The sequence below is a fragment of the Melopsittacus undulatus genome, chromosome Z (assembly GCF_012275295.1).
Source record: "Melopsittacus undulatus isolate bMelUnd1 chromosome Z, bMelUnd1.mat.Z, whole genome shotgun sequence".
In the NCBI taxonomy this organism is placed as follows: domain Eukaryota; kingdom Metazoa; phylum Chordata; class Aves; order Psittaciformes; family Psittaculidae; genus Melopsittacus; species Melopsittacus undulatus.
The window spans coordinates 34147842-34161661 of NC_047557.1; the positions used below are offsets into that span (position 1 = coordinate 34147842).

Consider the following 13820-nt stretch of genomic DNA (forward strand, 5'->3'; position numbering starts at 1 on the left):
TAGTTGTGAGAAGGTGGAGACTAAGAAGGTTGACAAAGTAAGCTTTAGAGCTGAAGTGTATTGCTTACTGTTCTACTGATTTGGTTTTCTAAATATATGACTGTAATTGTCAGTTGTTTCTGTGAAGGAGTTTTGAACCAAATTTAAGTTCTAGACTTACTGCCATGTACTGTCCCTAAACTTCTCTTTAAATAATAGAAGGCTTGTTGATGTCTCTTAATTCCTTCTTGTTGCTCACTACAATAGTTAGAATGAACTTGCATATAAATCTTAGATACTTTTACTTTCAATCACTTATTTTAAAACTTATTCACACTTCAACAGTAAGGAAGTATTTTGGTATTCATATACTTTCATGAAGTAGGCTTATTAAAGGAGTAATACTTAATTTCTTAGCTTTATCGGTTCAGATTTTAATCCTGTATATTTTTATCTTCTTAATGGCATGTACCATAGAGACATCCAAGGTAGCCAATTACATTCAAGGTCAGCTGGAACTAGGCAACTCTCACACCAGTTTTTTCTTAGATGAGGTAAATCAGTAGCTGTGATTCCCCTGTCTTTGAAGGGAAACTTCTACACAAATGCTGAACAGTCATATCTAGCAGACATAATTTTTACTCCCTATACAGGCATGTCTTAATTCCAGTAAAATACTTATTTCTATTGGCAGGCACCATGTATATTTTTATTTCTTTTAGGTATGTTAGTATCTGTAATTAAAACATTCTATTTTTAAGGAGCAAGTCATGGAAATTGTTAATGAATAGTTATTCTTACATTGCACTTGTAAGCATTTCAGGTGCAATGTATGTTAAATCATGTAACTTGCTTCTGATCTGCCTCAAAATAGACATCAATACATGTTTTAGAAGACAGCACCCTAAATTTTGGCTTTATTTACTATGCTGAGTTTAGTGAAGCTGGCACTGATTTATGAAAGCATAAAAGAAAAATTCTCATTCAGGTGCTTTGGTAACAGTCATAGAATAATGTTTTCTGATGGGAAGGTTTGGCATGTTTATTTTCACTAGCTATTTCACTAAATTGTATTGCATATGCTGTGCTCAGAAAGTCTAATGTCCTTTGCTGAACAGATGCAACCAGATTAGATTCTGATAGAGACTGGGATTGCTAAACTTGTTTAGGAAGTGGATGTTATACCTGAACAGGCTCTCTGTTCTTGTGGATTTCAAGTGAGGGTGTTACACAATTTGCTTCTTTATGTAGTTTTCCCTCTTTATCCATTTATATCCACATATTTTCCTTGAAAAGTAATTTCAGTTATTTATACAATTTCTTTTGTTAATGCTATTGCACTCACTTAGCAAATCAGTTTTCTAGTTGGCTATTTCTGCAAATAATGAAGTATTGTAACTTACAGAAGGGTTAAAAAGCCTCACTTGTATGAGGAAGGCCAAGTGATTTTTGTAACAGTAAAGATTACAGTCATTATAAAAACCAGAAAAATAGGTTTCGATTTTTTGTTTGTGGGTTTTTTTGTATGTTGGTTTGTTTTTAACTTTATGACAGCTTAAGTCGTAAAGATTGTTAAGATTTGGGTGCACTAAGGGATACTATTGATTACCAAAAGCTTGTTTGTAATTTTGTCAAGAAATGGCATTTCTCTGTATTGCCTGGTTAAATTAAAGGCTGTTCTTTAAAGAAAGCAGTATAGCTGATTACCATTAGAGAATTTGTATTAATCAAGCTTAGCATGTTTAAGAGAGGCAAACTCCCCTCTGAGTAGGTTAAAATCTAAAATTCATAATTAATTAATTTAATGGTTTTTCTTATTTTCCATACTGTCTATGTTCTGAACACCAAAATAATGTACAAAGTAGGTAAGAAAGGATTAGCATGGCCTTCTGCTCTATTCTTAGTCAAAAGAGGTCATGTGTTTTTGTCTTGCAGTAAAATAAAAGTTAAATAGTTTTGTCATGTATTTCAGTTTGTGTTAACGCTATTTCTGAAATAAGTAAGCCTGCTTATTCTCGTTTTCTGTTACATAACTTCCAGTACTACTAACTTCTTAGACAGATAGATAGCTAGTCTTCAAAGAGTTAGGTTAACTAAAAACTAGCCCTGAAGCCGGTCCTTTGTGCTTCTTTGTTTAAAGATTGCAATAAACTATACATGGAACTGAGGTATTTGAGAAGGGATAGTCTTCACGTAGTCTTCCTTCTAGCAGCTGCTATGTCTACAGAATAGGAAGGACGCATAGAGAACATCCTGTTGTGGACTGCACCTGTGACATTCCCTTCACAGAAGGAAAGAAATGACTGGTGAAGTTTCAGTTCTGTTATTCCATGTGCAGTTCTGATATCTAACTTAAACTTCACATTAAATTTCTCTCATCTGTGGTTTGTCAATGAAGTTTGTGTGTTTTGTTGTCTGTCTTTCTACTTTATTTTCTTTTTTATCACAAGCTTGTGCATTAAATCTTCTCTTGGTGATAGGTAACTGTGCTGATTCTGTTTAGCACTTCAAAAGCAGCTCTTCATTGTGCAAGCTCTCCTTGCTTTTACTTCTGTGGTTAGCCTCTTAAGATTCAGGGTCCAAGGGTTGCCGTGTTTTTTTCTGTTTTAGAGATCACTTAATTAGGAATATTGATCCCTGTGTTTCCTCTCTGAACTTATTTCCAGTCAGGTTGGTAGGTCTGTATATTTCCTTTGTTCTGTGCCTAGAACATCCATCAGTATCAGCTTGAGTAATGTGGGAGGGCTGAAGTCAGTACATGGCCTTTAGAAAAGTAGTGCTCCATTGTCATCAGTGAAGCAACTAACAACAAAGTTGTTGAAGGTCTGCCTTAACTTTTCTGAGTTAGGCTTTCTGGTAAATATATAAGTAATGAGGAGAAATAATAACGTTAAAATTTGTAGAAACTATTTGCGACCCTTGAGGGGAAATAAGTATAAATGGAACAATATTGGTATCTAAAAGCTTAATGGTTTTATTGCTGCATTGTAATTATACTAATAAACACTTCTGTCCATGACCTTGGAATTTATAGGGCAGTGAGAAAGATTTATTGACATGTAATTTGGAAGAAGAATGGGATTATTGTGTAATTACAGTACGTGGTTATTAAGCATATGTACTTACATACTGTTTATTATTTCAGGACCTTCAACTGTATTTCAGTTTTCACTAAAAAACCAGAGAGGCTTCTTGGTAAATCCAGTGTCTGGGAGATCTTTGTTATATTATTGGGTCAACTACAAAGTAACTTTGTTACCTTGACATATGTAGAAGGGATCAGTAGATCTTTAAAAACAGTATGTGATATTTTTAAAGAAATGTTCTAAACCCTAGTTTTCGTAGTGGTTTAGATACCAACGTGTAGAACTTTCTGCTATACTGGTTCTTGATACACAAGTCCTTTATATATAGATTTGTTTCTTGATGCTGTTTATCTAGGCTATCTTGAGGGCACCATCATTTTTTCACCTCAGGTTTTCCCATGATCTCCCTTTCTATTGGTGTGAAGCTAACTAAAGATCTTTATATTTTCTTGTGAAACTATATGTAATTAACTCTCAAATAGTGTGAGGTGTCCCTGCCCATGGCAGGGGGGTTGGAACTAGATCATCTTGAGGTCCTTTCCAGTCCTAACTATTCTATGATTCTATGATTCTATTAGAATAAAGCATGTATCTTAACTGGCATAAGATGCAACAGATGCATTCCTTTGCAATTTGGTCCCCTTTTTTGGTTACATACAATACAGCACCTGTGCCTATTTTTCATGCAATTTGGTTATGAATTTAATTTGGCAGTCTATTTTAATTAGCTATCTGACGATGTTACCTTTTTTTAATCATTAAAAGAATGGAAGCTCTTCAAGGCTGTACCAAGGTAACAAACTCAAATTATTTTCTTATGTTGCCTAAATTTTTGTTAACTTTTACAGTGTGCATTTGTGAAAAACTCACAGAAGATCTTGTTGCATGTATCTTTTTACTGTCTCGATTAGAACAACTTAAAATTGGTTTTAAACTTTCTAGCTAACATAAACTCACCTTAATTGTTGCTCGTGGATTTCTTTTTTTTCCCCCTTTTTTGTTTGTGGACTATACAGTAAGTAACTAAATGATTTGAAAATTATGAATATAAGATTCTCAATTCTGAGTAACAGTCCCGAGATTTTATTTATAAATAGTACTTTGCTGATGTACAGGAATATTTCTCAGATGTGAGAATGAAGAAATGTGTTTTTGCTTTAAAAAAATCTAATAATGATTTAGGTATCACCCAGTAGGTTTCAGAAGACATATATATTGCTGTTGCTTCTATAAGTAATTAAAGCAGATAATTTTTCAAGTACCATCATGGTGTCATTTAATCTTTTACATAGAAAATATAGCAAAAGCAGAAAATATGAATAATAATTTAGTTTAATAGTTACAGTGATTTATTGCTGTCAGTGTTTACCATGTCTTCTTCAGAATGTGCGTGTGCCATGCCCAGAAAAATGTATTCCGTGTTTAAGGTTTTTACTCTCAATTGGCACTTGATATGACCCAAAACATATACAGAATAATGGGAGGCACCCAATCAATATGCCTTTATAGCACTTTGGTCTCCTCTCTGAATATTGAGGTGTAGTGTCTTTGAAGATTTCCAGCAAAATGATTTAGAGGTTGTCTTTTATATTACTTAGGTTTTGTTTTACTGTGTAAGTTCTTCCTGCTAAGGAGATCACTTTCCAGTTTTTAATGAAGGGAGAGTTAGGGGTGACCTATATAAAAGAACAGGTCTTTTAGTATGAGATTACATATTTATCAATTCATTCTTATTTTACTGAGATTTAAATAGTAAAAGGGATAAAGAGAATCATGTATGTGTTTTCCCCCTCCAGATACTTCATGCAGCAGGATGTCGCTGGCATAATATTGAAATAAAATACGCAGACACTAAACAGCATTTGGGGATGTCTGTGGAAACACATATACCTGAATACAAATACATGGTTTGGTCAAAACTCTTCTGAAGAAAAACAGAATTCTTCAATGTAACCTGTAGGAAGTAACAAATCTGCCAAAGCCCACATCAGTGTTAGCACCATGTTAAAAAAAAAAGTTTGTCCAGTTCATTAATTAAAGAAAACTAAAATCTCTTGCTGAAGCCAGATCAAAACTTTTGGTGGCATAAATTGATGTACTTGGCATTGTCCATAACTGCTTAATGTGGTGGCTCACACTAGTGCCCTAGTGTCTGGTGGGGTTGTGTAGCAGACACACTACAAAGGTACTGCAGAATGACCTGCAACACTAAAACACCTTAGCTGGGATCATCAGTATATTGAGGTCATGGATAGGTGAATTTTCTTACTCAGAACTGAACATTAAGTTCTATTTAGAAAACTTCTTGAAAATATTCTAAAGACTCTTAGTATTCCCATTTTTTTTGAACCAGTGTTTGAAATGAAGACATACAGCCAGTGTACCATAACACTTGTTTCTCAAATCAGGTTCTGAAGCAGAATGCTGTGTGATTTAACCTGTCCCTGATGACTTTTTAGTCAGTGTCCATATCGCCATTGACTTCAAATTGTATGTCTTCTTAAATAGTGGGAATGAAGTTGTGGGTATTTTATTTGTGGATAACATTCCATTGTCATTGTTAATAATTTTATTGCTGCTGTTTCTCCTTCTTCCTAAATTATCTTTACTGTTATGATTTAGAAATATTCCAAACAAATTGAGTGATGCAGATCCATTGGAAGAATAGTTTTTGAAAGCTTAATATAGTTTCTTCCTGGGTTTAGAAATGCCACTGGTAATGCGAGATCATTAAGACCAGCAGGACATGATCAGAGATGAATGGTTTAAACCCAGTTCACTGATAATGAAATGCAAGAAACGTGCAACATGTTGTGTCATTGTGCATACCGAGCTGCTGCAAGGCTGGGTCTTGTCTAGTCTGCAGTTACTTAGGGTTAGTTAGGTATTGCGGTGGGAGAGGAATTTACTGTTCTAGGGAGAAAGGAGAAACCTGTGCTGAGGCAGCATGTCAGAAGCGAATGAGGAGTGAATGTTCAGGTACTCATGCTATACATGTGATTCCAAAAATTTATCCTCACTTAACATCAGCAGTTTTTCTAATACATGGTGATAAAGCCTTAGTTTTCCTAAAACTATCTTTGTTCCATTAAGGTGGTATAATCCTCTGTAGCTTTCCAGTAATACTAACATGATTCACTCAGCTCAGAAGATGATAAAAATTTCTAGATTGCCACGTATATACATTTTATTATATATTTTTAACAAACATCATTTAAAAGTAGGGCTTAATTAGTATTTCTGATTGGGTTAGTGTATGCCTGGAAAGCCCAGTACATCTTGGCATTTAAAAGGGGGTTTCTGAGTTTTTCAACTTCTATTTCTCTGAAAATGCAGAGTACCTAGCTAACGTATTTTAACACCAATAATTTTGGTTGCTAATATTAATGTTCCATGAGGATCTAGCTAATGTGTGGGTAGTTTATATTTTGTGATTAATTAATATAAAAGCTGTCACGGTTTTGCTTTGTTTTACTTATGTTGAAGCTGAGTGACGTGTGAACACAGTGTCATTTTTGGAAGAAATGAGATTATGTGGAATTATTCAGGAATAGCTATTGTGTTTAAATTAATAAGACATTTTAATTCACAGTAAAGCTCAGTGACTTCATAAAGTATTTTCAGTCATCCTTTGCTAAACATTTTGAGCTAATGCAATTGAAAAATGCATTCTGTGTTGATCAGAATAGATTTTCTCTTGAGAAATAAGTCAGTCTGCATTGTAGCACAGAGATACTAAACCTGGCTTTAATTCTTTGAGGCACTGTAATCCAGCCTGAACCACTCACTGCAGCTAAAATGCTTGTAGTACTTAAACTTGGTTGATGTCTGAGTGTTATGCTGCAGTTAATAAATGAACTGTTGTCTAGACATACATAGGTTATACCCTTCGCTTTCACAATGTGAATGCCTACAATTTCAAGCAACTTTTGTAACAAAATATCTTGCAAGATGAAAATGTATGCATTTTCCCCATCTAATCCATTGAGAGACTGTGGAATAAATTTTTATTGTATCACAGCTGTTTTTTAAGACACCTGCACCATCTTTTAGCTTATAATTGTCTTCAGATGACTACTTGACTTTTTTATGATACTGTTTTGGCTAAAGCTTTCTGCTGCTAATACAGTTTGTGCTCCAGTATTATCAAGGTTTGTTATATAAAACAATCACAAGCAATTGTATTTGACATTGTTTCAAAAATGTGAATATACATCTGCAAGTGTCCCTTCGTTCACTACTGTTTTGGTTGTTATTTATTAAAATTATTACTGTTTTGCTTAGTAGACCCTCTTGTGCTCTGTGGCGTCATTACACAGGGCACTTTCAAAGACATGAAGAACCATTTTGTACCTTACATATACTCTGATCTGTACGCTATTTTTCACTGCTTTTATGCTATTTCATGTACTTGAGAGAGGCACCATCACATATGTCCTCTCTCCAAATGCCAGCTTATGAAAAGATTGCCACTGTCAGAGTGAATGTCCAATAGCAAAGAAGTTAAAAAAATAGCTGATTTTTTTGCAAAACAGGTACAGCTCCTTCACGTGTCTTCTTAAGTGCTCATGTTTTCTTTTCCTAGAGAAGTTTAAACAGCATGTGAAAGCATTTGTTATTATGGGTGGTCAGCCTCAGGTGCTTTGTGAGGGTCAATGGAGTTGATTTCAAACTGTTTTAAGACACTACTGCAGCTGCTCTGAAGCATACAGTGAATCCAGATACAGTATGTTGATATTGCAGTTTTGTTGCCAGTTGAGAAGTGGAAGTTAAGTTATTTGTTGAGATGGTGTAAATGTATATCTTAGATGTTAGTTTTTTTTTTTATTGTATTGATAAGCAGTCTCAGGGTTTCTTTTTAATGGTGGGAGTTTTGTTTGTTTGTTTTTGCCGCAGAAACTTTTTTTCCCTGATATTTTTAATCTCATTTTTGGCTAGAGGTTTCATTTTGAGTTGCTCTTGATAGTAAGAATTCTTTCCAGAAAACATCCTATGGAGATTCAGATGTCCAGTTTGAGATAGTGCAATTTGGTTTGCATTGCAGTCATGCACACTAAAGATACAGTCACCATTAAACAGTAATGTAACTTCTTGTACCTTTTGGATTTAAACCTTTTGAAGGTGCAAGACTTCTGTAGGTTATCTATAGACTGTCAGCTAAGGGGCATTCAGAGACTATCTTGAAGATTATATTTGCCAATAGGGATAATGGAAAGTATGTTTCAATTGGTTCAGGAATGGATGCCAGTTAAACTTTATATTCTTTTTTTCATTGTGGACTTTAATTAGTTATGTGTGTAGGACAGTTTTCAGGATGTATTCAGTGTACAGATCTTTAAAAAGGTAGTATTTTGCATCTAAATTAAAAAAAAAGCTTAATTCTGAAGACAGAATCTTTAATTTCATAAATTAGTTCATAATACACAGAGCAGTATATTTTCATGTCTTGTAATTATGTTGTATCTGTGTAATTTAAATGTCATTTATTTTGATCTAGGTTTAGCTGATCTTGGAAAATATGATCTCTGTAAAAATGCCACACATGCTTTGCATGAATTTAAACTATATGACTGTCATCATTTGCCTAGAATGATTGTCCATCTGTTATGTTCTGAATAGAGTGAGGTTTTGTGTGCAAAGAATGACAGTGTTAAACTGATTCCTTTTTGTAATTGATTTTAAAGAAAGAGATTCCTCACTGTAAATCCTAAGCTTGTTAAAATTATTTGTGGGAGGACACAGCAAACAGACATCCAATGCGTTTTTTCTTCATTGCTATCAGTTACTTGCTGTTCTTTCCAGCAAACAGGTTTTCATGCTAAAGTTTATGGGGAAAAAAAGCCTAAATCTAAAATCTCTCTAAAGAGAACTCATTTTAAGGATTCTGATGAAAACTCAACTGATCTATGACATTTTGGGGGACTGTAGGGGAAGAAGTGCAATAATGTCTGAATTGGTACCTGAATCCTAGAAATTGGAACCAAATAGATAACTGGCATTTTATGGAATGTCAGTAAACTGGAGTTTGGCTTCTAAATTGGTTCAGAATCACTTGTGCTTGTAAGTGAAAGCTCAGCATCTTCATAAAACTATGTACAGACATAGTAGGCTTTTAAAACCTTCATTTTTCTTATCATATATAGCTTCAACTTTCTAACAGTTGTTATTGTCCACAGAAAACATTTCAAGATAAATGCATTATCAGGTTTTGAAATTTTCTTATTTTTGTAAATACTAAGACCTGGGGGGCGAAATAAGGGCTATATTGTGGATTAAGTGAAATATCTCAAGCCTGTGCTTTTCTGATAACTGAACCTGAAGTGACCTTTCTCAGACACAATTACAGAGCTGTATGTTTTTCCTTTAATTTCATCAGGGGTTTAATTAGTATACAAATAAAACTTCCCTTATCTTCCTTTCTACCTAATTGGCTTGTCTTCCCTTATATATGAAGAATGTGAAAATGGGCTGTAATTAGGGTGACTGTGTTAACCTTTTTTTCTCAAATGTACTGTTGCCTAAAGGCCTCAAGGCCTAAAACCAGTGCTTTGGATTATTGCTTTGCAATCACTATGGCTCTCCCACAGGTTTTCTCATGAGCAGAAGGGCTTTGGGTGCTGCAGGTTCCCACTGCTTAACGGGATCTTCATTCTTCTCCCCACTAAATGTTTATTGATTATCTTACTGCTCCACACTCAGCCTCCAACAACTTAATATCAGGTGACAGTCAGGAGAGTTCTCCAAGTAATTAGAGTAGAGCATTGAGGGAACAATTAGGAGCAGAGTTATTAAACTTGATTTATCCTATTCTCTCCTGAACACTTTCTTAGATATCAGAACATCACACTTTCACAATCTACCCTGGCTGAGAAATTACTGGCTAACCTGCTGCTTATCATTGTTGCCTTGCTGCCTTGAGGCACACCCTCTTGGTTTCAGTCACTCAGCTGGAAATATTAGAGTCCATAAAGTTTATCAAGGGTTTTAATTAGATCAATCTGAAGAAGGAAAAAAAAGAGAGGCTTACCAGCCATTACTTTAGAATACTCCACACTGTATTTTAGCAATTTCCAAGGCTTGACTTTAACCCACAGTAGCAAGGAGCTTCAAATGAATGCTAAACCTGCTTTTAGAGGGCTAGAATCCATTTACATTTTGCTTAGATATTGCAATGTTACTGATAAGTAAATTCAGAATCCTTTGGAGATTTCTGTAAATAAAGTTTTGAGCATAATAAAGCAGCTGTTTAGTCAGATATTTGATTTAATCATTTATATATTGCTCTGTCAACAGATAGCGTGGCTTGCTGGCCAAGCCTCTCAAAGAGTTAGGCCTGCATCTCTGTTATTGCTTCATTAACAGGCCTGCACTTGCAATTGATAAGCAAGATTAGTTAGCAGCTTCCAGATTTTGAAACCTTATGGGTCTCTCCTCCATTTCTGGACAGTGATGAAAGCTTTATGCAGAAGCGGACAACTCTTCAGCTCCTGTAGAAGGATAGCTATCTAATAAAAATGTAATAAATGTGCCCCTGTCTTTCTTCACTCATTTAGACCACTGGAGTTGTGGAGCCAGACACTGTTCCAGCAGCCTCTACATCAAAAGTTACTTGCATCAAAATCATGTACTGTGCATTGTCCAGAGCTCAGTCCTGTGGCTGCATTTTGAAAACAGACTTTTCAGTCAGATGGGAAAGTGGGTGAACAAAGCATTGGCACAGGAAACATTCTCTATGCAGCATGTCTAGTTTGTCAAAGGATGGGAATATGGAGAGAGGGGACTTAGTTTCCAGATCCATTTCTCAATGCTGACTTAGCATAAAACAAACAGTAAACACAATAAATGGAAGAAGATAATGTTCTTTATTCTTAAATTAAAGATCACTCCTTTGCTCCTAGCTAATCCACATCTGATTTCTTGGAAACAACTTTTCTAAAAATCTGACAATTCACAAATCCAGTTGTTCAGACAGGGCTTTGATAGCTGTTGGTTTATTAGGTAGAATTTCTGAAAGCACTGCTTCTGGTTTTGGATATCTTCATACAAATAATCCAGTGGAAGAATAAGATCTGTATGTTTATCTTTTTTTAGATGAAAATCACATTCTTCTTTAAAAATAATGACACAAGAGGCAGAATATTCAACCTGCCATAATTTAGGCAAGACCAATATTAACATTTCTGGGGTTTAGAGTTTCTGAAATAAAATCCCATTTTATTGTTTTTTTTTCTTACACTGGTGCCTCTGAATTTTGTAAATTGCTGAGAAGAGATTTCAGGTTGTGGTGCTGTACCTTCCAGTTATACTGTTGAAATAACTGGTTGCTTTTTTGTCTTCAGAAACGTTTGAATAAACCTTGGACCAATCCACAGATTTCTGTTTATTTTGCAGAATTATGCAGTTTCATGCTGTACTTCATTATTTTATAGTATTTTTCTCTAGAATATTGTTTTTTTAAATGCCTTTGAGTCTTAGTTAGATGTAAAGCTTTTTCAAAGGAATTAAGATTTCTGTGCCCTCCAAATTTTTATCAGCCTTTTTATATGCTGTTTTTAATACATACCTACAGTGTAATACATCATCTCTGTCTTCCACAGTCCAGGTCAAGTACCCCTGAGTGCAAATTATGCCAAACATTCTCAGAACTTAAGCAGAAAACATACCCATAAATTTTAAAAACAAGGTGCAAGAGCTCAGTCTTATAACAGTGCAGACTTTTCTATCCTATGAGTTTAGAGTCGGAAAGGGAATTTGCATTTTGTACAATAATGTTTATAGCCACCTATTATAATTTCTTTCTAAAAAGGCAGTTAACAGCTGTAAGTGTAACATTTAGCAAACTATGAAATCATATTGTTAATACTGCAGTCTATAAAAGTATTGATTATCCAACAGAAAGGAGAAGCAACTAGCCAGGTTCTATATTAATTAGTTCTGTTTAGTGCTATTTATCATCTCCTGGATTAATCTGAATTGATTTAAAGCATGTTGTGTTAATTCCAAGCTGAAGAGAAACATTAAAAGAATACATGCACTATTTTGCATATTGGAAAATTAATGTTAAAATATTGATAGCACTATAAAATAGTGATTTATTCAAAATTTGCTGCAAAACTGTTCTTAATGCAGTAATGGAATTTTAGATTCTTATTCCTTGAATCCTCAAATTACAGAATAGGGCAGAATATTTAAGTAAATGCTACTTTGTTTATGTTCTTTTTCTCTGTCAGTTATTTTCTTTAATGTTCGTTTTAAAACAAGTTTTGAGGCTGTGCTGTTTTCTGTAATGCTGTACTCTTGATTTATTTCTACTGTGTTTAGATTTAGTATTTCTAAATATTGTACCTGTAGCATAGTATATGTACCTGTTTGACCAGTAGATCACTTTATTTTACAAAACATAGGCAATATACTAGAAACTGGGTGGTTCTGAGTTTGCAATATTTTTACTAGAGAATTCATAAAACCTTAGTATGTAATGGTCCAAATCTACTTCACAGTCTGTCTGTTTTCCAGTTTGTTTAATAGCCTATGGCATAAATTCAAGTTAATTATTTGGGCTGACAAGTAACTCTGTTTTCTGTCTGCTGCAGAGACTCTCAGAGGCAAAGATGGAGCTGAGAAGAAAAGATCAATCTCTGCGTCAGCTCAATAGACTTCTTACCCAGCTGGAGCAGGACAAGCGTCGACTGAAAGAGAGCATCCATGATGCAGAGAGTGCCCTCTGCATGGCAGCGAAGTGAGTGCTGAGACCTTGGGGAGATCACTTAAAACAGACAAAAGATCAATTCTTACTTTCATGCACAGGGTTTTAGCCCTGGCTAATGTAATTCTAGAAAACAAAAGTACATCTGTCTCTCTTTGAAATTCAGTGATAGTCTTCTAAAAAGAAAACTGTTAGTTCAGGATACTACACGGTATGTTTTCTGTAGTTATCCCATAATAGTGTTCCAAATTCTTGGTCCTGAAATAGCATGTGAATTTTGGTTTGCTAATTATCTTACTGATTTAACAGCATCTCTTTTGCAGATGCCCAACACTGTTTATTTAAGAAATCATTGCTTTTTTTCCCCCCTCTATTTCCACGTCTTTTGAGAGAGATACAATTTATTTATAATAAATGCAGAAATGTCAGCTACATGACAGGTCTTAGCTGTCAGAGGGTCTGAAAACTGATTTTGGACGTTATCTGTGGAAGAGGATAGATCTTTCTGCTAATCTCATAGAGTTTTGGATTTAGACATAAAACCTGTGCCTTTTTATACCATAATCATAGTCTTGAAAAGGTTGTAGTCAAAACGTGTTTATTGACTTGAATGAGATTATTACCAACCTCTTAGGGTCATATAGTCCGATAAAAAACATAACTATTTGTTATCTATTACTGTTACTGTAGTATGTACTTTGGATATTGTTGGTCTATAGCTAAGATTTTAAAAAAGTTTAAATTAGCATTTCTCATGGTACATGGGGTACATTTGACATTAGAAAACAATACCTTAGAAGCTTTAAGGTGTTCATGCACAATTGAAATAATGTCATTAATATAGTTAACAGTGAAATGTTTAAGAAGCTAATTAAAATGACAAGTTACTTGGCATGAGTGTAGTAATGCAGATGTGACCTGGAGAAGGATTTGCTCAGGAAAGCTTGCTCCTTTCATCCTGCCCCAACCTATTTTATGTACTCTTGTGACGATCATTTCCTATGGCCCTTCTTATATTCAGAAAAGGGTATTTCAGTGTGAAGTTGTTT

At 34.6% G+C, this 13820-nt stretch overlaps 1 protein-coding gene across 8 annotated transcripts in view; it reads left to right on the plus strand.

Moving 5' to 3' along the window:
• The window catches only part of CCDC171 (coiled-coil domain containing 171), a 152025-nt gene that overhangs the window by 74790 nt on the left and 63415 nt on the right, over positions 1-13820 (plus strand). For all 8 annotated transcript variants that reach the window (XM_031054283.2, XM_031054282.2, XM_031054288.2 and 5 more), the window contains one exon: positions 12659-12804. In XM_031054283.2, the coding sequence (XP_030910143.1) occupies positions 12659-12804 (146 nt within the window). The remainder of the gene's footprint in view (positions 1-12658; positions 12805-13820) is intronic.